A 26,738-nucleotide genomic window follows, 5' to 3' on the forward strand; every position below is an offset into this window, starting at 1 on the left:
AATATTACAAACAGGCATTTCACATAAAAATAAATACCTGTGACTAATAAATATATGAAAAAACTTCAACCTCACTAGTCACCAAAGAAATCCAAATGAAAGGAACATAGAGATACCATTTTTTAACCTTGTAAATTGGAAAAGATCAGTACTAGGCATTGTTGGCTAGAAAGCATGCTTACAGGCCGTTTGAGGAAGTATAAATGGGCATTATTTTCTTGGAAGGTAGTTTGTTGATATGTATGACTGTGTACCTCTGACCTAGTTTCTACTTCTAGGAATTTATCCTGAGGATGTGTTGGACAGTTGCGTAAAGATCGATCAAAGAAAAGCTAATATTCTAAACATTGTAAATATAATTGCCTCCTTTAAGTGATACAACAATCCTATGAGAAAGATACTTTTATTATTCCCATCTTAGGATGAGAAAAATGAGGTACAGAGCCCGAATACAGTAAAGTCACAAGACCAAAGTTTAAACCCAGGCAGTCTGGCTACTGAGCCCACACTGGGATCCTTTTTACCACTGCCTTCTAGGAGCACATCTATTGCTGTTTTTATTCTCTCCTTAAGCCTTTAAAAAAAATTAAAGATATAGCCAGGCACAGTGGCTCACGCCTGTAATCCCAGCACTTTGAAAGGTCGAGGTGGGTGGATCACTTGAGGTCAGGAGTTCAAGACCTGCCTGATCAACATGGGAAAAACCCATCTCTACAAAAAATACAAAAATTAGCCTGGTGTGGTGGCAGGCGCCTGTAATCCCAGCTACTCAGAAGGCTGAGGCAGGGGAATCGCTTGAACCCAGGAGGTGGAGGTTGTAGTGAGCCAAGATTGCAGCACTGCACTCCAGCCAGGGAGGCAGAGAGAGACTCTGAATAAGTAAATAAATATAAAAATAAGTAAATAAAGATACATTTTACTATGATTAATTTCATCCTTTTTAGTAAGCAGAGTTAAGAGCTTTGATAAATGCACCCAGACGTGTAACCACTTCCACAACAACACAGAGAACAGTTCCAGCAGTGCCCCAGTGTCACCCATGCTGTTCTGTAGCCAAGCCTGACCTGTCTCCTAACCCCTGGACTCCACTAATCTATTTTCCAGAATGTCATATAAACGGAGTCATACAGCCTTTTGGGTCTAGCTTCTTGCAGTCAGCTTGGTGCATTTGAGAGTTATCCACAATGTTGTGTGTACCAGGAGTTCATTTTTTATTGCTGAGTGGTATTCCACTGTGTAGATGGCCCACAGTTTATTCATCCATCCCTGGCTTAGGGATCCCTGAGGTGTTTCTAGTTTTTGCAAAGTCACTATAAACATATGTGTACAGGAGTTTGTGCCTCAACAGGCCAATTTTGACTTGTCCATTGTCTCTCTTTGAATCTCTCTAAAACCTTTGAAGACTTCTTTGAAACACAGTGTTGTATGTCAGGTAGAAAATCACCAAGTGGAGGCTGAAAAATTAGCAATTCTCAACTCCAGTTCACTTTGCTACTGGCTTCTAAATGACATTGGACAAGTCAATCTTCATCGCTGAATCTCTGGTGGTCTTTAAGTTTCTCTAGATGAGAAGGCCAAGAGCTCAGTAACATTTGTTGGAGTCTGATGACTGCATTCTGGGCACTTTGATGTAGAATCCAGGTCTCTGCTTTGCTCTTGGACTCGGCTTTGTTCCTGCAGATTTAGGGACTCCTTGTGCCTCCACTGAGAGACAGCCAGTTTCTGGCTTTCTCCGTGGCTTCACCAGACTGGACTTCCTCCCATCCAGCTTCATAACTCAGCTCTACAGACGCCTGACTCCTGTCTTGGCAATACCACTGCCCACAGCTCACAGAATCTCCTCCAGGAACTGCCCATCACTGCCCAGGTCCCAAGCTGCCAATCCTCTTCCCACAGCACCCAAATCTTTTAAAGACGAACTAAGGCCATCAAGTATAGTTGTTTACATAAACCAACCCAAGGTTGGCTCACTTTCATACAACGATGATATTAAGAGAAACAAGAGGATTCAAGATAATGTGTCCAATGGTGGGGTCACAGATGGTGGATCCATCTGGCAATGTTCACTTGTAAGTGGGCTATGAAATTGGCTTAAGTGTCTGGCATTGCAAACGCAGCTCATGTCTGTGGGAATTCAGCATTTAGATAAGTCTCCTTGACTTTGGCAAATGTGTTAATCTAAAAATAGAGGTTGCCTGTCTGCCTTGCTTTTTTATTGCAACATGCAAAATATTATTGCGAGGAAGGTTATGAGTTGAGGAAGAAATGTTTGAAAAAAAAAAAAAAGCATGATTTTATCCCAGAAAGTAATAATCCTAAAAATCTGTCTGAAATGCTTCCAAATGAACTCTGAAGAAAAGCTTTTATGAGTTGGAACGTGGTATTATGTTGCAACATTCTAATTTACTGGGGGATTGTTTTCCTTTAAAAAAAAATCCCACAGAAAATAACAGCAGAATATCAAATGATGAGTCTGCCTTATGAAAATAGTTTTCTGTGTATTATTATCATCCTGTGGTTACAAGAATGATCCTTCCGCTTTCAATTGTTTGATCCTCCACTTGTTACGTTTCATGTCAGTGTATCAAAGGCATTTAACTTCATCCTCGTCATGGCCACACTGAATCACAACATGTGTGCCGTCTGTGCAATTGCTGAGAGCCCCGGAGGTAGGTTTATTTCTTCAGTACCAGTGTCACTTATATGTAGCTACCTATTGGAAAGGGTTTCACAGTCTCCAGAAGAGCCTGACACAGACGCTTCCCTGACACCCAGTCTGACAGATAAACTCCTATTGATAAAAACCTAATGGGACTTGATGTTTTCGCTAAGTGTTTTAGGCAGAATTGTGTACTCCCAAAAAAGCCCTATGTTGAAGTCCTAACTGCCAGCACCTCAGAATGTGACTATATTAGGAGATAGTGATATAGGAGTTAAGAAATTATTTAGGAAGATATGAGGGTTCAGGAGTCCTTAGTAAGGTTTTCCTTTTAATGAAAAGCAGCCCCCGAATCATTTTCTTTTCAAAGAACAGCCTATAAAATCGAGCCGCGGACATAGACAAGCAAGCTGGAAGCTTGCATAGGTGAATGCTGGCATCTGTGCCAATAGGAAAAGGCTACCTGGGACTAGGCATGTTCAAAATAGTAGCTCCATCTTTGCCAGCCAGTTATACAGTAAGGAACAGGCAACATGGCACCTGCCAGGCAAAAACCCCATTTAGATTAGGGTGGGGCAGCCAGCTTCCTTGCATGGTATATAAACATCACACCTGGGCCAATCAATCTTTGGGCACTATGTAAATCAGACACTGCCTCCTCAAGCCTGTCTATAAAATCCAGTGCACTCCAGAGAGAGAGCTGTTCTTTCTTTCTTTTCTTTTCTTTCTTTCTTATTTTTTATTTATTTATTTTTTTGAGACAGAATCTCACTTTGTTGCCCAGGCTGGAGTGCAATGGCTCACGGCAACCTCTGCCTCCTGGGTTCAAGTGATTCTCCTTCCTCAGCCTCCTAAGTAGCTGGGATTATAGGTACTTACCACCATGCCCGGCAAATTTTTGTGTTTTTAGTAGAGACGGGGTTTCACCATGTTGGCCAGGCTGGTCTCAAACTCCTGACCTTGTGATCCACTCTCCTTGGCCTCCCAAAGTGCTGGGATTACAGGCATGAGCCACCGCGCCTGGCCTCCTTTCTCTTTCTTTTGCCTGTCAAACCTCTGCTCCTAAACCCAGTTCTTGTGTGTATCTGCATCCTGGATTCCCTTGTCATGAAACAATGAACCTCAGGTATTTACCCCAGACAACAATGCCGCTTCAGTAGGGTCCTTAAAGAGGTAATTAGTTTAAAATGAGATCATCTGGGTGGGCCCTAATCCAATAGGACCAGTGTCCTTATACAAAGGGGAAGCTAAGATACAGACATATGCTCAGAGAGAAGTCAACATGAAGACATAGGGAGAAGATGGCCATCTACAAGCCAAAGAGAGAGACTTAGAGGAAACCAACCCTGCTGATGCCTTGATCTTGGACTTGCAGCCTACAGAACTGGGAGGAAATATATCCCTGTTTGAGCTCTCCAGTCTGTGGCGATGTGTGATGGCAGCCTTGCGATTGACGGAGTTGCAAGGGAGGTGGAAGAGGAAGGCAAGAACAGTTACACCAGTGGTTCCCTATACGGGGCACCCTCATCTAACAACTCATCATTGAACCTCCAGCATGAGCCGGGTCCCACCCTAACTGCCCAGGATTCAGCAAAGGGCTTTAACACAGACACTCCCCTGCCTTCCAGTTACTTAGAGTCTATCAATCAACTCACTGAGGGGTCATATTACAAACACAGGCCAGGATTCACTGAATTGAAGTCCCTGGGTGGGATCTGCTTTCCCTGGATCACTCACATTCTGATGAGAATAAGGTCATTAGATCCTTCCCTTTCATATGTTTGAGAAGAGGAAATAGTGTAAATTTCTGCAATTGGTATGCAGCAGCCCTCAGGTACAGAAAAGAAAGGAAACAGGATGAAAGGGGCTGAGCATCCCACAAATACGCTTCTCTTGCTTCACTCTTTAGTCTGTGGTCTGGTTGGACCGCCAGCTTTCTGGCTTACGCTGGCTGTCTCGTGAACTTCTCTTAGGATTGACAGTTTTCCTGTAACTGGCTACTAATGTCATTGCAGGAAAATGTCAGTAAGAAAATCTATAAGGGTTGGCATATAGAAAGAAGAGCATTACATGAGCAATACTTGCAAATAGGAAGGACAAAAGAGATGAAAGAGGGCTTTGTTGCTGTATCAGTTGTTTTGAAAACCTCCCATCTGTCATCCCAGAGGAGGCTTGAGACAGATTCCCCAAGTCAACATCTGATGGCACAGGCCTGGGTCTGGGGTGCAGAACCTGGACCCTCACCCTTGGAGCTTGTTTACATGCCTCATACTGTCAGAGGCATTTGAACCAGAGCAACTCCATCTTGAATAGGGGCTGGGTAAAATAAGCCTGAGACCTACTGGACTGCTTTCCCAGGTTAGTCATTCTTAGACACAGGATGAGATGGGAGGTCAGCACAAGATACAGGTCACCAAGACCTTGCTGATAAAACAGGGGAGATACCATGATCACGAAGGTGGTTTTCCCAGGGTGAGGCTTATCCATTGCACTCCGGATGTGCTGACCCCTGCGATTTCCCCAAATGTGGGAAACTCGACTGCATAATTTGTGGTAGTGGGGGACTGCGTTCGTGCTTTCCCCTGATGTAAAAAAAAAAAAAAAAAGATGTCGGTCAAAATCACCAAAACCAAGATGGTGATGGGAGTGACCTCTGATCCTGCTCACTGCATATTCTATGCTAATTATAATGAAATGCATTAGCATGCTAAAAGACACTCTCACCAGCCCTATGACAGTTTGCAAATGCCATGGCAACGTAAGAAAATTACCCTATATAGTCTAAAAAGGGGAGGAACCCTCAGTTCTGGGAATTACCCACTCCTTTCACAGAAAACTCATGAATAATCCACCCCTAGTTTAGCATATAATCAAGAAATAACAGTAAGTATAAGCAGCTGGGCAGCCCATATGCTGCTGCTGTGCCTATGGAGTAGCCATTTTTCATTCTTTTAGCTTCTTAACAAACTTGCTTTCACTTTATGAATTTGCCTCTAATTCTTGCACGAGATCCAAGAACCCTCTCTTGGGGTCTGGACCAGGACCCTCAGTAACACTACCTCCATTTTGCTAGTGGTGTTTAAAAATAAGAACAACTGACGTGCTCAAGGCAACGGATATCCTAAATACCTAGACTTGCTCATTACACGTTTTATGTGTGTATCAAAATATCGCATGTACCGCATAACTATGTATCGAAAAATTTAAAAATTAAAAAGGATCAGTTAACTGTGCAGAGTACTTTCCATGGGCAAATTGTCTCTACAACAATCCTGAGTGGTGGGGATTGGTCTGATCACCTTTCTTTTGTGGCTGGATAGGCTAAGGTGAAGGAGCTGCAAGTGTGGCCAAGGCTGCAGAGCTGGTAACAAAAGAGAATTTGGGTCTCTTGACTCCTGGCGTTCTTTCCATCACACTGCCTGCTCGTTCTCCTGGTCTCTCGCAGCCTGAACAGCAGCTGGCATCTGAAGGCCCAGTGAGAAAGGAAATTAAATCTTGGGACCCCAAACTCATGAAACCAAAGGGAGAAGTCAAGCTGGGAACTGGGTCACACAAACCTGCCTCTCCCTTTTTGGTTTCTGAACAAGATGGAAAGCTACATGCCTCCCCCATATTTTGCCCATAAGGAAATTCCTAGTGAGCTGCAAGATCTTCACTCTAAGGTGTTTCTGTTAATATTTCACCACGGCAATGTAAATTGATAGCTTATCTTTATAGGTGCATTCACCTCCACTGCCCATTTTGCCTCTGTCACGCCCTCTGCCCCATTTCGTCTATGTTATCTTATGTAAAAGTCAGGCTCCCTGCATTTTTCCTCTGCCCCACTTGTCTATGTCATCTATGTAAAAAAATGCAGATTCACTGAGCCAGACAAAGGCAGGAATGAATATTTTTCCCTACCCTCCTCTTACATGAAAATTGTGTATTTCTCAATATTCTGCCCTTGCCCCTTTAAATTTGGAGCCCTTAAAATTGTCTTCAGAGGCCGGATGTGGTGGCTCATGCCTGGAATCCCAGCATTCTGGGAGGCCAAGGCGGGTGGATCCCCCGAGGTCAGGAGTTTGAGATCAGCCGGGCCGACATGGCGAAACCCCATCTCTACTAAAAATACAAAAATTAGCTGGGCGTGGTGGCGTGCGCCTGTAATCCCAGCTACTTGGGAGGCTGAGGTAGGGAGAATCGCTTGAATCCATGAGGTGGAGGTTGCCGTGAGCCAAGATTGTGCCACTGCACCCCAGTCTTGGCGACACAGCAAGATTCATCTCAAACAAACAACAACAACAAAACAAAACAAATAAACAAAAAAACATGTTTGGAGAGAGACAGAGACCTGTCCCCAGGAATGCATCCTTAACTTTGGCAAATAAACCTCTTAAAATAATTGAGACTTGTCATTTTTCTCGATTCACACTGGTGAAGGCAGAACTAGGGCTAAGGGTTAAACGCTAGCCAAGAATCAGTCTGCCACTTGGAGTAACAGGAGACAGATGCCAACATTTATTTTAAAGGGCATCATCATCGTCTCCGCCTATCTGTCCATTCTCATTCTGCACAAATATAAAATAGTTGACTGGATTTTAAATAAAGTTGAAACACAGTGGCAAGTTAAAGATGTGAGCAGCAATTTACATACAAGGTGTGCAGCTGGAAGGAAGCTGGTTTATTTATTTATTCATTTATTCATACTCATTCATTCAATTATTCACTTAATAAATATCGACAAGTTGCCTTGTGTGCCAGCCGCTGCCTTGGGCATTAGGATTTTGCAGTGAGTAACACCAAATCCAGTCCCAGTCTCAACTAATACAGTGGCCAGTCTAGTGGAACAGAAAGGACATTTATCAAAGAATTGCACACATGTGTAATTTCCATCTGAGATCATTGTTTTCAGGGGAAGGACAACAGTTCAGGGAAGGCTTCCTGAGGAAGTGACATTTGACCTGAGTGTCTAAGTGGGAAGTGAACTCCTGGGAAAATGGCCAGGGCACATAGAGACTTTGAGGCAGAAGAGATGCATCAGGTGAATGATATGAAAATATGGGTTTCAATTTATATATTAATAAATTTAAAGTGACATATTAAAAAACATGCTGAGGGAGGGAAGAAATAATGTGAGGTTCTAAGCATAGGAGAAATTTACTCCAACTAATTCATACTCCATTCCTCATATCCTATTTAAAAAAAAAAAAAAAGCCTGACTTTTTAATGATCACCATTCTAACTGACGTGAGTTGGTATCTCATTGTGGTATTGATTGGCATTTCTCTAATGACCTGTGATAATGATCTTTTCTTCATATGTTTGTTGGCTGCATAAATGTCTTCTTTTGAGATATATGTCTGTTCATATCCTTCACCTACTTTTTGATGGTGGTGTTCTTTTCTTGTAAATTTATTTAAGTTCCTTATAGATTCTGGATATTGTGCTGGAGAGAATGTGGAGAAACAGGAACGTTTTTACACTGTTGGTGGGAGTGTAAATTAGTTCAACTATTGTGGAAGACAGTGTGGCAATTCCTCAAGGATCTAGAACCAGAAATACCATTTGACCCAGCAATCCCTTTACTGGGTACATACCCAAAGGTTTATAAATTGTTCTACTATAAAGACACAAGCACACGTATGTTTATTGTGGCACTATTCACAATAGCAAAGACTTGGAACCAACCCAAAAGCCCATCAATGATGGACTGGATAAATAAAATGTGGCACATATATGCCATGAAATACCATGCAGCCATAAAAAAGGATGAGTTCATGTCCTTTGCAGGGACATGGATGAAGCTGGAAGTCATCATTCTCAGCAAACTAACACAGGAACAGAGAACCAAACACCACATGTTCTCACTCATAGGTGGGAGTTGAACAATGAGAACACAGGGACACAGAGAGGGGAAAATCACACACCAGGGCCTGTTGGCAGGTGGGAGGCTAGGGAAGGGAAAGCATTAGGAGAAATACTTAATGTAGATTGACGGGTGCAGCAAACCACCATGGCACATGTATACCTATGTAATAAACCTGCATGTTCTGCACATGTATCCCAGAACTTAAAGTATATTAAAAAAGAAGAAGAGGAAGAAGAGGAAGAAGAAGAAGAAGAAGAAGAAGAAGAAGAAGAAGAAGAAGAAGAAGAAGAAGAAGAAGAAGAAGCAGCAGCAGCAGCAGCCGCCGCCGCCATGGCCAAGCGGGCTCTGTGGCACAATTAATAGTGCATGGGACTTCTAGCCCCGCCCCCTCTCCAAAAAAAAGCCATGGCTAAGCAGCAAATTTCTGTTAACTGTATCTTTACAAGCAAGATCAAGTATAAATCATATCCTATCATATTCACTGGGTTTCAGAAAGAACTCAGTCTCTGATTATTTGGAAGGAAGTTAGTTCAAACTTAAACTGACAAATGATTTGTGGCATATAAAATCTAATAGCCATATAGTTAGATCTCTTTTATCTGGTGAGGGAAATTTGCTGTATTTACTACCTGTGAGTGGGATATGGTTTAAGCCTGCTTTGGGACAGAATTTGGATTCTGAAGGATATTTTATTTGTGAAATAAGAAGGATTTATTATTTGTGAAAGGTTTTATCTGAGAACCTGATTCAAGCATGGGGAGGGATGTAGTTCAGGTGTGCGAGGGAGTCCTGGCTTCACGTTTAAGGTCATTGACATAGCTGTGTACATAAGGCCCACTTTTTCAGTAGGATTGCCTCTTCAAAGGTGAGTCAGAAATGAGGCAGATGGAGGTACTCACAGGTTTTCACAACACACTAAGCAAAAATAGAAATATCTGTTTGAGAGAGATGACAGTTCCTACATTTTCATATCTTAATCTAAAGCTGGGAAAATAGTCAGATATTATGTAATTGGACTTGAAAATGACTACAGCCAATCTTTGTTTTGGGCTTTCATAAATGCAGCTGTGAGTGTAGACAACAGTCATTCTCAACCTGGATCTGTGAATTTCTGAAAAGAGTAATTCCCTCTTGGAAAGACATCCCACAAACAGGAGATAAATGTATTTGTAAGTGGCTGGGCAGAAGCAGGTCGGTATCTCAGGTTCATTCAGTGATACGGATAGCAATTGTAGAACTCTTATCACATCAAAGTCACTACAGCTTGAAATCAATCATGATGAGGATATTTAGACCACGGAAACTGGTAAATGCTACAAATCTGGGCTTTTTTTTTTTTTTCTTCTCTCCCTTGGGAGCTGGTTGTTAACCATTTTTTAACACACCTCTGAATATAAAGGCATATTTCAAGGTTAATGATATATAGACAGTGGGATCTCTTGAGACATGTGCACAGCAGCTCCCAGGCTGTCTTATGAAGGATGGGAGGCTGGATAGTCCCTGCTGGTCCTCCTCCTTTAGGCTCCTTTCTCCAGACACCTCCAGCTGCCCTGGCCTTGGTGCTTCATCACATTATCCTCCCCTGGGATACTTTAATGACTTTTGATTTAATGTTTCTTTTTCATTATTACTCATTCTGCTCATTGCTAAGGAATGAGGTCCTCAAAGCACCATTTTGGAATATAGAGCATATATCTTTTTCCATTACTTTACTAATAACTAATTACTTAACATGCTATTCAAGGCCCTTTGTTACCTGTCCCCAATCTTCCTTTCACTTTTACCTCTCTCCATGTGTGCTTCCATCATTTTGGACCAATTCACTTTCAAAATTGCCTTTTTGAAAAAACTAGGAAGCATTTCCTTTAACTTATATATAGAATTTCATTTTTAGCATGATCAAAAAAATACAAGAAGTTATGGTTAAAAAATTCTGCAGTACATACTAACAAAGACAAACTAGGCAACATGTTCATTACACAAAACTGAAACAGTCAACATTAATTATTTTATGCCAAATTCCTTTTAGTTTAGCTTTTTTTTTTTAGATGAATTCTTGCTCTGTCACCCAGGCTGGAGCACAGTGGTGTACAATCTCAGCTCACTGCAACCTCTGCTTCTCACGTTCAAGCAATTTTCCAAGTAGCTGGGATGACAGGTGCGTGCCTCCACACCCAGCTAATTTTTGTATTTTCAGTAGAGACAGGGTTTTACCATGTTGGCCAGAGGGGTCTTGAACTCCTGACCTCAGGTGGTCTGCCCACCTCGGCCTTCCAAAATGCTGAGATTACAGGCACGAACCACCACGCCCGGCCACCAAATTCCTTTTAAATTCTACCTATATTATATAGTCCTAGAAATCTGTGGATCCCTTTTTTCCTCCCTCACTCATATATCACTAAGTCAAATCATTAATTCACAATGTTGTATCCCTTGATAATACAAAGGCTTGTCAAAAGTAGGAAATTATCTGGGTCAGAGGATGATCATAAGACATTGAATATGTATGGCCCCCTGCAGTTTTCTCATCTAGTCCTTCTGTTCCCTGATTCAGTGCTCCCTGTTCTGCGAAGCCTTGCTTTTTTTGATCGTGGCAAGAACACACTTGACATGTAATCTCAGGGTCTTAGCTCATGCTGTATTCCCCTTCTGAGATGCCTTTTCCCTATAACCACTCACAGTCATACCTATCTCAGGATCCTACTTATCTCCCTCAGGAAACTTTCTCTTATCACCTTAGCAAGAAGCACTCTCTCTTTTTAACTGTTTCATTACTTTTTACCTTCTTAAAGCTCTTCTCATCCACTGCTTACATTACAGTTCATTGTTGGATGTTTTATCTCCATGATTACATTGCTCCTTAAAGGCATGTATTATGTGCATATAGTAACAATGTGTCATTTATAACTATTATTTAGTGGCTGCTACTAGATGCTATTCACAGCATTAACTGCTTTACATATATTATCTAGCTTAACCTCCAAACTCCAACTTTAAAGGAAAAAACTATTATTAGGTATTATTATACCTGTTTTATCACCGAGAAAACTGAGACTCCAGAAAGTTGATGAACTTGGCAAGGTTACATATCCAGCCAGTGTTAGAGCTATAATTCGATTTAATTCAGGCCCATGAGAGCAGGATCTTTGTTTAATTCAGTGCTGTATCCTCAACATCTAGAATAGTGCCAGGCACATGGAAGGCACTTAACATATACTTGTTGGGTATATGGATAATGGTATTTCTGAAAGTACAATCTCTTGAATACCATATAATCAGCAAATATTCTACCATCAGCATCACTGGTCACAGATTGGAAGAGAGTAAGGAAATATAACTAAGTGCAATGTGGGATCCCAGCTTGAATCATGGGACTACAGAAAAGAACTGTAGAGGAACAAATGGTGAAATTCGATAGAATTTCAAATAGGTCCATTGATTCATTAATAGTTCATTGTAATATGTTTATATAAGATGTTTATCATTGGAGGGCTGGGGGAACAGTTTATATGGGTCTACAATTTTTTTTGCAACTTTTCTGTGAGTCTAAAAATATTTCCAAGAAAACATTGAGAAAAAAAGTCTTGTATAATTTCACTAAATCTTTTTTTTTTTTTTTTTTTTTGAGACGGAGTCTTGCTCTGTCACCAGGCTGGAGTGCAGTGGTGCAATCTCGGTTCACGGCAACCTCCACTTTCCAGGTTCAAGAGATTCTCCTGCCTCAGTCTCCTGAGTAGCTGGTACTACAGGCACGCGCCACCATGCCCAGCTAATTTTTGTATTTTTAGTAGAGACAGGGTTTCACCATATTGGCCACGATTGTCTCGATCTCTTGACATCATAAACTGCCCGCCTCCACCTCCAAAAGTGCTGGGATTACAGGCGTATGCCACTGTGCCTGGCCTTCACTAACTCTTTTAAAATATAGATCCTTAATAATCTACCCAATATTACCGAGCACTGTGTAAAGGCAGGAAATCTCGATCTGGGATGATAGTATCAGAGAAGTGCAGAGTTAAAAAGACCCTGGGAGGAGCAATCCCTGCACCTTTGTCACTTCTTGATGAGGAAGGCAAGACCCAGAGAGGTGGAGTTACTAAAATCACACGTGGGAGAACTGGTTCTAGAACTCAGGCCCTTTCCCTTTCCACTCATTTTCGTTTCTACTTGACAGCACTCCTCAATTCAAGTCCAAGAGCTCTCCCAGCTGGATTACTTCAATTTGATCTACATGCGTGAGATATTTTTACCCCAAAATTTAATATTCTAATTTCTAATGTGTTTATCATGAAACTACGAATATCTTAGTCAATAAGAACGTAATGTTTTGCTTTTCACACAAAACTTGAGTAGCAGTTTGAGAAGTAAAAATAAACTTTGACTATAGTATTTGAACCTAGTTCAACTAAACTTCAAATTAACAATTTCAAGAAGCTCAAAGTTTAATTAAAATGCATTATTCCCTTTGGATAAAGCCTCTTTCCATGTGCAGGTTCTGAGTTACTCGTTTGCTTATACTAAACACACACACACACACACACACACACACAGAGCACTCATTGAAAAGATAATGAGTTATTTTATTTCATTGAGTGTAATTGTCTGAAACGGCTTCATGATACAATCATATGTTAGGGGCCTGGATGAGGCATTGATAGTCTTGGCCTTCTGCCCATGTTTTCCTCCAGTTTTTCTTGCCTGTAGGATCTCTGTTCCTCAACAAAATCTGTACCTCCCCTCCTCCACCTTCCAATGCCTGGGCTATGCGTTTAACAGATGGTGTTGTTATACAATCACGTTTAAAGGGATTAGAGCAGATCACTGGATTTCAGAATTCCTGACTATCACAGCTGTTTCTCCTCTAAAATGCTTTCACTCAATTAATGTATGCAAGCTACTCCTCTGGCCAATCCTACTTTCCCAATGAACCCCAACAGAGAGACCTGAACACATCTACATTTTGAATCAGAAAATGAATTTTGATGCTAGAAATGAAAATACTTATGACTCTATGTATGTATGTGTGCCAGTGACAATATTTGTTGTAAAAAGCCTAAAAACATATTGGGTGGTTGACGTAGATGTTAGGAAAATTATTCCACACATTATTTCTGCAGTCAGATCTGTATATTCCACAACAAAATCCCCCAATCTGTCCATGAGACCATCCTTTTCTTGGGTACACTGCATTCAAATCTGAGTCATCTTTTATATCCACCTCTTCCTTACCTCCTGCCACCTCCTCTCCCTTCCATCACTGCTAGTTATTATCAAGCCTTGACTATTTTTCATTTACACTGTTGTGTTAGTTCCTTCCTTTCAATTTCCACTGTCATCACCATACTTCAGGCCGAATTTAGATGAATTTCAATATATTTAAATGGCTAAGGGGCAGCAAGGGAGCAGCATGTTCCTTTGGTAACCAGTAAGGCACAACAGTGAAAAATGAGAGGTTGGCCACGGTGGCTCACACCTGTAATCCCAGCACTTTGGAAGGTCGAGGCGAGTGGATCACTTGAGGTCAGCAGTTCAAGACCAGCCTGGCCAACATGGGGAAAACCCATCTCTATGAAAAATACAAAAATTAGCTGGGCATGGTGGTGCATGCCTGTAATCTCAGCTACTTGGGAGGCTGAGGCAGGAGAATCCCTTGAACCTGGGAGGCGGAGGTTGCAGTGATCTGAGATCATGACGCTGTACTCCAGCCTGGGCAATAGAGTGAGACTCTATCTCTAAATCAGATTTTAAACAGAGGCTGTCCCTTTCCACCATCGTAGAATGCAGTTTCTCAAAATCTTATGGGACTCCACGGGACTGTGAGGTAAAGTAGCTCATATTTTGTTCATGATCAGCGAATTGGTTTCCTTTCCTATTCTGAGCCATTTGACAGCATTTTGTAAAAATCCTCTGCCACCCTAGAAAGTGCATGCACACGCAACCCAGTGAAGTAGGTATTATTAGCCCTATCACACCAGATAAAGAAAAGCTGAAAGCAAATCACTGCTCAAGTGTTACGCTAATCAGTGTTCAATGTTCAATGGGAATCTGAACTCATTCCCATTGAAAATCAGGGAGTCTGATTTTCCTTCCCCTGTTCTCACAGACTCTTTAACTTTTTTTTTCTTTTTTTTTTTTTTTTTTTTTTTGAGACAGGGTCTCACTCCTGTTACCCAGGCTGGAGTGCAGTAGTGCGATCTTAGCTCATTATAGCCTAGACTTCCCAGGCTCAGGTGATTCTCCCACCTCAGCCTCCCAAGTAGCTGGGACTGCAGGCATACTCCACCATGCCTGGTCAATTTTTTGTATTTTTAGTAGAGAAAGAGTTTCGCCACATTATCTAGGCTGGTCTCAAACTTCTGGGTTCAAGCTATCCACCTGTCCCGGCCTCCCAAAGTGTTGGGATTACCAGCATGAGCCACCATGCCCATTGGCTAACTTTAATATAGTTTTTAAAAAATTGGTTTGATGTTTTCAAAAAAGTGCGGTGTCATCCGATCTTACTCTATAAACTCTGTGTACATACATATATTGTACATATAAAAAATGCACACATACATAGATGTTTGAGTATATGTATCTGTGCATGAGAGAGATTCCAAAATAATATATTACAATACACACTGTATTTGCCCTCTGTGCAGCAGCTGGCATGCTTTGGGCTCTTAATTATTAGTAGTAATAATTAGGATAATTGCAAAAACATTACCAACATAACAGACTGTATGCCGGCCCTTTGCTAGCATTCCTCTGAAGACAAGAAAACTTAAGTAGTCCTGATTATATACAGAACATCTGTAACGTGCAGAACAGATCATGTGACAACAAATAAATACAAACCAAACCACCTTTTACATGTCTGTGTTTTCGGTTATTTGAGGTGCTGTGTTACTTTATTCTGAGTCAGTTTGGAAGATGAAACAGCTATAATGCACAAAAAGTACACATAAAACATCACCATCAGCCCTCCTCTGCCTGTGAAAGGCAGCCAGGTTGTGTTAAGAATACGTCAAGAGTGTTTGCTGCTGTCTATGAATGGGGCAATGTGTATGCCCTGCCATTACTAAAGGTAGATTTCTTAATAGGCTGCCCAGAAAAGGTTTTACAGCAGACAGTGAAAACTGGGGGAAGCCAACACTGCCCACGCTTTTAGATAGAGCTGCTAAACATTTTGGCTCCTGAAATGAGGAGAAAGTGTTCATCTCAAGAGTGTGAAAACCAACCCCATCACAACCCCATCAGAAAGCATCGCTGTCAGGAAGCGTGGCTTCTCAGGGGTGTTCCATTCCCTAATCATGCCAAGTAGTTTGACTCGTTTCCATTCAGCATTTTAAATGTTTGCCTTTGCATTTGTTTTCTCATAAATTCTGCAGGTAACCAGGTAAAGTGACAAAGTTTGGAATTTTGTTTCTGATCTATTTAGGATGGAGAATTTGAAACAGGGCAGCTGAAAGCCTATATGTCTCTGAGTGAATTTTAAAAGGATCCTGGGCATGGTGGCTCACGTTTGTAATCCCAGCTCCTTGGGAGGCTGAGGCAGGAGGATCGCTTGAGGCCAGGAGTTTGAGACCAGCCTGGGCAACATAGCAAGATGCTGTCTCTACAAAAAATTAAAAAATTAGCCAGGTGGCCGGGCGCGGTGGTTCACGCCTGTAATCCCAGCACTTTGGGAGGCTGAGGCGGGTGGATCACAAGGTCAGGAGATCGAGACCATCCTGGCTAACACGGTGAAACACCGTCTCTACTAAAAAATACAAAAAATTAGCCGGGCGTGGTGACGGGCGCCTGTAGTTCCAGCTACTCCGGAGGCTGAGGCAGGAGAATGACCTGAACCCGGGAGGCAGAGGTTGCAGTGAGCCGAGATTGTGCCACTGCACCACTGCACTCCAGCCTGGGCGACAGAGCCAGACTCTGTCTCAAAAAAAAAAAAAAAAAAAAAAGTCAGGTATGGTGGCATGCACCTGTGGTCCCAGTCACTTAAGAGGCTGAGGTAGGAGGATCACAGAAGCCCAGGAGTTTGAGGCTGCAGGGAGCTATGACTTGTGCCATTGCGCTACAACCTGGGTGACAGCGCAAAGATCCTATCTCTAAAAAAAAAAAAAGTTGCTCCTGCCCCTTCCTGAGTGGGGTGTGCCTAAGCATTACCATGGCAGGAGCCACGCAGAGGCAATATTGGAGAAAAGAGCGGTGGTGGGTTTGACACCCTTGTAAAGAATAAATAAAATGCTAGGGCTTAGCAAACTGGTTCTTGGCAAAAGAGAAAAGCACATCTGACTGCTGTAGACCTGGAAGTAGAGCCACCAAGATTCTAGGTGATGTTGCCCAAAGTGGGGTGCGGGGTAAAGGCACAGATCCCTCAGCCCCATCACAGTCATCACAGTATCTGAAGGGGTGCTGTGCATTCATCTATTATTAACAAGCCCCACAGATAACGTGCATGCACACTGAGTCTCAGAGCCCCAGTGGAAAAGCTCAGCACCCAACAACTCATTGCATGGTGTGGTGTGAAGGGCAGCAGTAAGGGCCACTCCTTAAGTGAGGAATCTCGCCCCACACGCTCCATCTCTGCATCAGGATCTGCAATTGATAAACACACCCAGGTGAGCTGTTTGCACACTTGGCAGGGAAACACTGCTCTAGAGGACTCATTCCCAAAGTGCTGCACACCAGACTCACCAGGGTCACTTAAAACCTATCACTATAGTCCGTGCTCCAGCCCGGAGAGGCTAATTTAATTGGTTTGGAGGGTGGCCTGAGCATTCCGGTTTTTTAAAGCTTTCCAGGTGATTTTAATGTGCAGCCAAGGTTGCAAACCCCTGTTTATAAAGGATAATGAGATAGATTTCAGATGGAGGAAGTCAATTTGTTGAATAGATTGTGAAACTCAGAAGGCACAGTAATCTATGTTGTAGCAAACCCCCGTCAGCTCCAGTGGGGATGGCAGCATGTTCAAGAGGCTGAAAAACAGAGCCAGCAAGTGAGACATGAGGTTTCAGTGAGGATCCATGTACAGGGGAGAGAGTCCAGGGGTAGAAGGCTGGGCAAGAGAACTGCAACCACTTGCAAAAGGCATGCAGTTTATAAAGCATCTTCACTTACTACCCTCCCGCTGACAACCTCCACCTGGCAACCTTCATTTAATCCAAAAACAAAGGACCTCAATCCCCTCTACGGCCCGCGTTCAATGGGACAGACCCGGGTCTCAGGTCTTCCTCATAGACAAGGAATGGATCTCTGGGCTGGCCACTCCCAGATTCCCTAGCTCGGATTTCCCAGCCACATTCGAGTGTGTGTGCCACCCAGGGTCATTTTGGGGTATGCTGACATTATTGCTCACAGGTGCATTTACTTCACAATTGAAAGGCAAAGTGCTTTTGATTTGAAAAAGCAGGACCCCAGAGTGAAAGAAAATTATTCTTTTTAAGTTCTAAAAAGCACTGGTTTGGAAATTCACAAAACCAATCATGGAGGCCTAGAACATAGAGTTTATCAAATAAACTAGAGGGTTTAGAAAGCATGCCACCCAATTATCTTTAGGGGAAAGAGGGCTTTTGTTACTTCCCAGACAAAACATAACAAAGACTGCAGCTCAGTCAGGGGCTGGAGCAGTGAGATGCCTGGGTGAAAATTGGAAACAGCTAACGAAAATCCAGGTAGATAAGCCTGAGGGCAATCACAGGAACCTGCATACTCAACCCGTGCATGTCTGAGTCCTAAGAGTGGCTCAGAAGCATTTGCTAAAAGCGGACTGAAGAGGCTAACAGAAGATGAAGAGAGCCCCGGACACAGGGAACTTTTGAGCAGAGGTCACTACAGAGACAATGGAACTAGCCACAGAAGCTTGAGCAATGCCCCAAAGACCACAAGGGACTGAGCTACCCTTTAGTCTGAAGCCAATAATAGTAGATGATGGGTGTGAGCCAGATCGCTCTTCCCAATCACTGGACAACAGGTAAACCCCTTTCTATTCCATTCCTTGAGAGGGTGGCTACACAGGGCGGAGAAAAAGAGTCTTTTTTTTTTTTTCTGAGATGGAGTCTCGCTCTGTTGCCCAGGCTGGAGTGCAGTGGCACGATATCGGCTCACTGCAACCTCCACCTCCTGGGTTCAAGCAGTTCTCCTGCCTCAGCTCCCTGAGTAGCTGGGACTACAGGTGCATGCCACCATGCCTGGCTAACGGGTTTTGAATCTGAGTAAATATTTATCTAAATAAGACTAAGTCTAAACCTAGAAGTGATTGCAAGATTAACATTCTCTACCATGGTGGAAATGGAGGCTTTGAAAGCTAAGTGGAATTCATTTCTAGAAAAATGAAGAAAGTTACATGTCTGATTCCTGAATTACGCCTGTAGCTTTCAATCAACTGTACTAGTTAAGGGAATCTAGTCACCTGTCTTTAAGGCAGTTTCTTCTCTATAGGTCCTGGGATCTTGCTATCAAGTTAAAAAGACTTCTTTGACTGGCATTCTTTTTGCTAAAGGATGAGGATCAGGGAAAAATGTTGTAGAATCATGAATCACATGAATCATATTCCTACCTGAGAGATAGAATTAGGGCTAGAACATACGTCTACTAAGATGCATAGATGAACTCTGAAAGCCTCAAGACTCTCTTGACGGATGAATTCAACCAAGCAGCATGGACAGGCCTGCCTTAGTAAAGAACATTTACTTCAGAGACAAGAGGCACTGCACTGACATGTCTGATTATTATAATTTGCATCAGACTGAGCAGATAAAGTTGTTGACTAGCAAATGGCCTCAAGTGAATATTTCTGATTGTTAAGGGAAGAAAAAGACATAATTAGGTAATCGGCTGGGCGCAGTGGCTCACGCCTGTAATGCCAGCATTTTGGGAGGCCGAGGTGGGCAGATCATGAGGTCAAGAGATTGAGACCATGTTGGCCAACATGGTAAAATGCCATCTCTATTAAAACTACAAAAATGAGCTGAGCATGGTGGTGCACGCCTGTAGTCCCAGCTACTCAGGAGGCTGAGGCAGGAGGATCACTTGAACCCAGGAGGTGGAGGTTGCAGTGAGCTGAGATCATGCCACTGCACTCCAGCCTAAGGAAAGAGTGAGACTCCGTCTCAGAAAAAAAAAAAAAAAAAAAAAAAGAAAAAGAAAAAAAGAGGTAATCGATTACTAACATTGCACGGACTTTATTTTCCTTTCCTGCTGCTCTTAATTTTTTTTCTCCCTGAAGGGAATATTCCTGGGGAAAAAAGTTGACTCACGCTACTCTCCTTCATGGCTCTCATTTGGGACATGTTTAGCCTTCGAAGCAAGTCGAAGGGCCGGCTGTGTGATGGATACATCCTCTATTTCCTTTGCCTCATCGAAGGCACAGCCTTCTGTCAATTTCCCTGGTACTAAGGGTGGGAAGGAAATCTATGACTACCATAATAAATAGCAATAACTTTCTAACTGTTTACCTAAAATGCAACCCAGGATTAATTGATTTTCGTTAATCACCCTGACATTTTTGGGGTAGGAATTACATAAGCGACCTAGATTTTTGAATTATTTTAAATTTGGATATATTATATATACAAACCTCCCCCCAGTAATAACAACTAACTACCATTGATTAGCATAACGTAACCTAAGAAAATAAATGTAACTAGATATTCTTGGAATTGCCACAGGTAGAAAGCATTAGTATACAGTATAATACCAAATCCACTTTGAGCCCACTTCGACGTCTCCATTAGTGTCATAAAAGGTTTATGGCAAATGTATAAGACTATGTTGTGGTATCCTTTTTGTCTAACCCCAGAGGAGAGAAGAAAGCCAAAGTCCTGAAATTAATGATGTATATTTAGGCAGTCAGCTTACTGGATGCTGCCCCAAACCAAAAAATAGCTCTACATATGGAAAATTCCCAATTAGGGGAGGGGCTGGTGGAAAAGACAAGGTTTTTGTAAGTAGTTGAAGCTGTCATTTAACTATTAATGGCTTCTAAATACTTACTGAAACCATCTTAAACATAAAAGTGAAAATCAAACCATAAAACCAAGAAGTCTGATGTTCTCTGCTAAATAATCTGAACAGTGAAATAATCTTTTAAGACAAATCAATATCTTCATATAGCATGCACAAAACATAAATTATCTGTGCCTTATGGCTTTCTATGTGCCTTCAATATGGGGGAATTAGGTAAATCAAGAATAGTTTATGATTCCTATCATGAATCAGTTCTTTTTTTCTCCACTTTAAAATGTTCAGTCTATCTTTGGAACACCACAAAATATGACTGGAAGAGAAACATATATTTTTGAGACACAGTCTCACTCTGTCGCCCAGGCTGGAGTGCAGTGGTGCAATCTTGGCTCACTGCAACCTCTGCCTCCTGGGTTCAAGTGATTCTTATACCTCAGCCTCTCAAGCAACTGGGACTACCGGCATGCACCACCATGCCCAGCTAATTTTTGTATTATTAGTAGAGACGGAGTTTTACCATGTTGACCAGGCTGGTCTCGAACTCCTGACCTCAACTGATCCACCCATCTCGGCCTCCTAAATACTGGGATCACAGGCGTGAGCCACCATGATGGGCCAAGCTGGAAGATATTTATGCTTTAAAAACATGAGCTTCATGACAGAAATGTTGAGGTTCTTACTATAATAGGAACTATGAGCTGAAAAGGGTTAAAATAATTGGTTCCAGAGAGGCTGCAAACTGTCTGTGTCAGTGCAAGCCGTGGTATTGAGGAGTTTCAAATGAAAACTTGGGTTGTGAAGTTGACAGGTTTTATGTACAATGCAGATTTTTAAGCCATTTTGCCTTTCTATCATTGTCTCTTGACAGGAGAAGGAAGTGTGTGTTTGTCTTTCCTCAAATTCTCATGAAAGTCGCTCTGGATTCATACTTTTAAAAAGCCTGTAGCACACTTAAGCTTCAGCCTCATCTGTAGAAGAAAACTGCTTTTGCATGATGCATTTTCCAGAAAATGGACTCTTTTCAGGACGTAGACTCTCACGTGGGAAAAGAAAGAAAACCTTACCTGGGTAATCATTCTTGTCTATGTCTGAATCTCCTCTTAAAGTAAAGCCAAATCCAGAAGGGACAGCGTGTGAGGCCCATACTCCTTGCAGAACTTGGGAAGGCTTGGTGTTTAAGCCATCTTTGTTTCCGTTATAAATGAGCACTTTGCCTCGTTGATCCTTGCCTGCAAAAGGCACGCCGATGGCAATGTCTAAAAACAGACACAAAAACATATTTTATGTGTGTATGTATTTAATTCTTCATTTATTCATTTTAGAGACAGGACCTCACTCTGTCACCCAAGCTGGAGTGCAGTGATGGGATCTTGGCTCACTGCAGCCCCAAACTCCTAGACTCAAGTGATCCTCCTGCCTCAACTTCCCTAGGAGCTGGAACCACAGGTACGTACCACCATGTCTGGCTAATATATATATATATATAGTTTTTTGGTTTTTTGTTGTTTTTTTTTTTTGAGCAATGGGTCCTTGCTTTGTTGCCCAGGATGGTCTGGAATGCCTGGTCTCAAGTGATCACCCCACCTCAGCCTCCCAAAGTGTTAGGATTAAAGGCATGAGCCACTGTGCTTGGCCATGGAGACATTTCTTTTCTTAAGTACAGAAGAATGGTTCAGAAATAGAGTTCAGTACACTCAAAGAGCAGTATCAAACTCTAAAGCGCTTATAATGTTTTCCATGAAAATTCTGTAGTACTGCTGCAATGACAAATTATTTGTTGCCTTTTATCCATCCAACAAATATTTATTAAGAGCCTCCAGGGCCTGGCGCGGTGGCTCACGCCTGTAATCCCAGCACTTTGGGAGGCCAAGGCAGGTGGATCACGAGGTCAGGAGATTGAGACCATCCTGGCTAACACAGTAAAATCCCATCTCTACTAAAAATACAAAAAATTAGCCGGGCGCCTGTAGTCCCAGCTCCTCGGGAGGCTGAGGCAGGAGAATGGTGTGTACCCGGGAGGCAGAGTTTGCAGTGAGCCGAGATCACGCCACTGCACTCCAGCCTGGGTGACAGAGAGAGACGCCATCTCAAAAAAAAAAAAAAAAAAAAGAGCCTACAAAGTACTGAATGTAGTGAATACAACAGCAAATTAGACACTCAAAGCTCCTGCTTTTAGAAAACTTATATTCTAGGACAGGTAATAGACAATTTGCATAGAGAAAAATAATCAAATTATCAAAAACAATAAATGCTATGTAGAGAATCTTTTTTTTTTTTTTTTTAGATGGAGTCTCCCTCTGCTGCCCAGGCTGGAGTGCAGTGGCACGATCTTGGCTCACTGCAGACTCCGCCTCCCAGGTTCAAGTGATTTTCCTGCCTCAGTCTCCCAAGTAGCTGGGACTACAGGCGTGCTCCACCATGCCCAGCTAATTTTGTCCAGGCTGGTCTCGAACTCCTGACCTCAAGTGATCCATCCACCTTGGCCTCCCAAAGTGCTGGGATTATAGGTGTGAGCCATAACGCCCGAATAAGAATCTTGAAACTAGTGATTTAATGGAGAGTGGTCAGATTGTTGTTTTTAGATTAGGTGATCAGAATATGTGTCTCTGTGACTGGCACTGAAACTGAAATCTAGAAACAGGAAGCAACCAACAGTGTGAAAGCCAGATGGAAAAGCATCCAAGCAACTGCTGCACAAAGGCCCAAAGGCAGAAGGAGTGTCGTCCATTGGAGAAACGGCCAGAGGCGTTCCACATAGAAACTCAGTGAGTGACAGAGCCTGATCAGATCACAGATCCTGGGGCTGGGTGGACGTTTGCAGGGTAATTAGGAGATCCTTGTTTTCAAAAGAAAGGAAAAAACTCACTTTGAAAGATTATTTCATTTAATGATTACCTCGTCCCATGAATGAATAGGCAAGACACTTTCTGTAGTTGAGAACAGTGGGAAACCTGGAGAGTGTCACCTGACTCACATCAATATGCCATTTACCTTCCACACATTTTGTCAGGATCGTTCCTGAACAATAAACGTGAGTACCCAGTTGTATTTGAAGAAGAGTTCTAATAACACCAATCGCATCTTAGTCCCCACAGTGGGTTGCAGCATGTGTTCTCATTTGTCGCTCCATTCCTCTTTCTTCCTGGGTACATGTGGATAAGACTGAATAAATCGAGACTCAGTCTTCATGATGTTAATGAGACTGATAAATCCACTTTTTCTGAACAAGTAAAGAGAGACTATCTAGACAGGGCACAGTAGCTCACACCTGTAATCCCAGCACTTTGGGAGGCCGAGGCGGGTGGATCACGAGGTCAGGAGTTCAAGACCAGCCTAGCCAAGATGGTGAAACCCCGTCTCTACTAAAAAATACAAAAATTAGCCAGGCGTGGTGGTGGGCACCTGTAATCCCAGCTACTCGGGAGCCTGAGGCAGAGAATTACTTGAACCCGGGAGGTGAGGCTGCAGTGAGCCGAGATCACACCACTGTACTCTAGCCTGGGTGACAGAGAAAGACTCTGTCCCAAAAAAAAAAAAAAAAAATCTAAAAATTCAGATTTTTGTAGAAAATAAAGATATTGTCCTGTGTCAGGTGAAAAGGAACACTTTCTTAACTTTCTCTAAGTCAGTGCCTTGACTCCCATCCCCTTGTTTACTCTCAGTGAATTTGACATTATTTTACCTGCTTTATATACTCAAGAACACCAAAGCTCAGAGAAGCTAGGACCTCCATTTATGTCATTTAGAATGCTTCTTTCATCTTTTAAAAATACTATTAAAGGTTTGAGAGAAAAGACAAATAGACGAAACTATGATTTTAAAAGACAACTCCATAGATAATTTAGCACTGTTTATTTTATTTGAGGGACCAGGAATAGAGCAGCTTTGGAAGGCAGCAAGTCACTTAAAGGTAAGCTTGTCTTTACAAAAATTTCCCTGCAACCATAAGCTTTTTACATGTACTTTGTTTTATGGTACTCTAAAAATTACTAACCATATGTTGCTGAGAACTTTTTTCAAAGAATGTATGAGTACAGTAACATTTGCCAAATATACTAATGAATACTAATCTGATGTGAATACTTCCAAGGCTACTTTGCTAGAGCAAGTTCCTCTTACTTCCTTGACTTCAATCAAGAAATTCACTATACTTGGTTCTTAACTTAAAAGTCCTGAAAATGTATTCAAAATTTTGTGTGAAGGTGTGTTTTTCTGAGGAGAGGGTTTCATAAATTCTAGACTAAAGAACGACAAACCTAAGCTAGGAGTTTAACACTACTTTGTTGCAAATATTGAAACTAAGGTGAAGCTTACATGCCAATTAAAATTCAGCATAACCTATACATAACCCATAGAGGCTAATCAGAAGCCAGGATACTTGCTAATATATCAACATGTATTTATTTGTCTTGACATATAGAAGGTTTCCTAGTTAAATCACCAAATCCAAACATCAATTTTAAAAATAATTCCTGCCACTGCTGAGAGCTATTACAGGATCGTCAACATCAAACGTGAGAAAATCGCTTGGACTTCAGAGCAGGGACTATTTCTGTATTAACTTTGGCTTTAAAGTTTTAGTTCTTAAAATTTAATAAGAAATATTTCTGCGAGTAAACAGCACTTATAAGTAGAGAAGTCTAAGGTCGAACATTTGAGATATTGTTTTGAAGTTTGCAGACACCTAAAGGTACTCATTTTTATTGTAACCTGGAGTGCTGGTAGCCTTCCAATGTCTCTTAAAATTCATTTAGAGGTTTTCAAACTGTAGTAATACCCTCAAACCATTACCCGGAGCTCTGAAGACTGATCTCTGAGGTAGTATGGTTTTGACATTGCTTAATGAGGTTTTTCTGAAGTTTCTGATAACTGAATGTGTCTTCTACAAGGAGATCAATTATACTACATTTAGGATTGAAGCAAATTATGTTACAGATTTTCTCTCTGTGTCGCACTGTAATCTTGTGAGATTTGAAATAGAAATTTTCAGAAAAATGAGAAGGGAAATTTCCATGTAATATTTATATTAGTCAAAATGTATAAACTTAAAGCTGCCTTGAGATTTGTGGTAGTTTATTAAAAATCAGTCATAATAATAACTGTACCCACACAAACCATACTGAATACTTTAAAACAGGCATGGCTTCCTTTATGCAGTGGTGACGACACATAAATGACTTCCATGCTTTGGTTTACATTACCATTGTATCCATCTTGGTTCAGGTCTCCTAAGTGCGCCATAGCACTTCCGAATCTCCCAAATGTCTCGGTGCCAGTAAGGATCTGGGGGTCTCTGAAGAGGAGGGAGCTCACTTGCAAATACAGGTAGATTTGCCCTACTTCTCTGGGGTTGCTCTCAAATTCACGTTCCATAAAGAGAGGTGCCCCAACCAGGACATCATCCAGTCTGTAAGGAACAAAGAAAGCAGCTCAGCGCACTGGTAGAGAGGAGAGTCATTTTGGGTGTATTTGTAATCAACTAGACTAGTACATTTCCACTGGTACTTTTCCTTCTCTGAGGGTTATTTTACAGTCATCAGATTGCTTTCACTGCTTTGTTACGTCTGTGGGATCGAATGCTGTAAGAAAATAAGGGTTGTTAAATTATCACACTGAACATTTTAGCTATGTTAAAAATGTCTACTTAAAAAAAACCACAGATATTTCACCATTTTCAGCTTTTTAGTGCATTTCCAGAACCTGTACTTGCACAAAGAAAACATATCGAGAAAGGACAAAATAGCTTTTTGTAAAAATAGATTAGAGTTTGTCTGCAATTAATATAACTGTACATTTAAATTATTCAGTTTTTATGCAGCAATGTTTCAAATCAACTTTGTCCTTCCCTTTCCTTTTGTTAGCTCAATTTAAATAAAACAGAGATTAGAGAGGTATATCAAGCTGGTTAGAAAGGTAGCAAACAACTTCTCAGCCCAAATAAAAATTTATGTTCTTTGCATACATAGATTATAGCAAAAAACTAATATGTAATTTTTAAGGTTAAAAAAAATTTCAAGAGATATTCAAGCAAATTATTTAGAGATAAAGATATAACCACCTGGAGAAAAAATAAAACAGTGGTTACAGGTGTTTCCTTCACAGAGCCAGATGGGCAGGAAGAGGACTGGAACGGGAAACTTCACTATAAGCCTTCTAAGTGATTTGATTTTTTAAAAAATGTATAATGTATGATTTCTATTTTAAAATTTTAAAAGTCACACCAACCAAAATTTATATATATATGTGTGTGTGTATATATATATATATATAAAATTTGATCTAAATTAATGG

General features: G+C 41.6%; 1 protein-coding gene and 1 non-coding gene across 2 annotated transcripts in view; one reads left to right on the forward strand and one right to left on the reverse strand.

The window, feature by feature from the left end:
• ITGA8 (integrin subunit alpha 8) overlaps nucleotides 1-26,738 on the reverse strand; it is a 205,425-nt gene that overhangs the window by 105,423 nt on the left and 73,264 nt on the right. Inside the window, exons 12-13 of the mRNA XM_073018751.1 lie at nucleotides 25,649-25,854; nucleotides 21,512-21,703 (exon numbers count right to left, since the gene is read on the reverse strand). Of these exons, the coding sequence (XP_072874852.1) occupies nucleotides 21,512-21,703; nucleotides 25,649-25,854 (398 nt within the window). The remainder of the gene's footprint in view (nucleotides 1-21,511; nucleotides 21,704-25,648; nucleotides 25,855-26,738) is intronic.
• On the forward strand, nucleotides 5,081-5,244 carry LOC119618828 (U1 spliceosomal RNA). The gene has a single exon (XR_005235194.1). It is a non-coding gene; the product is annotated as a U1 spliceosomal RNA (small nuclear RNA).

Source organism: Chlorocebus sabaeus, chromosome 9 (assembly GCF_047675955.1).
Source record: "Chlorocebus sabaeus isolate Y175 chromosome 9, mChlSab1.0.hap1, whole genome shotgun sequence".
NCBI lineage: Eukaryota > Metazoa > Chordata > Mammalia > Primates > Cercopithecidae > Chlorocebus > Chlorocebus sabaeus.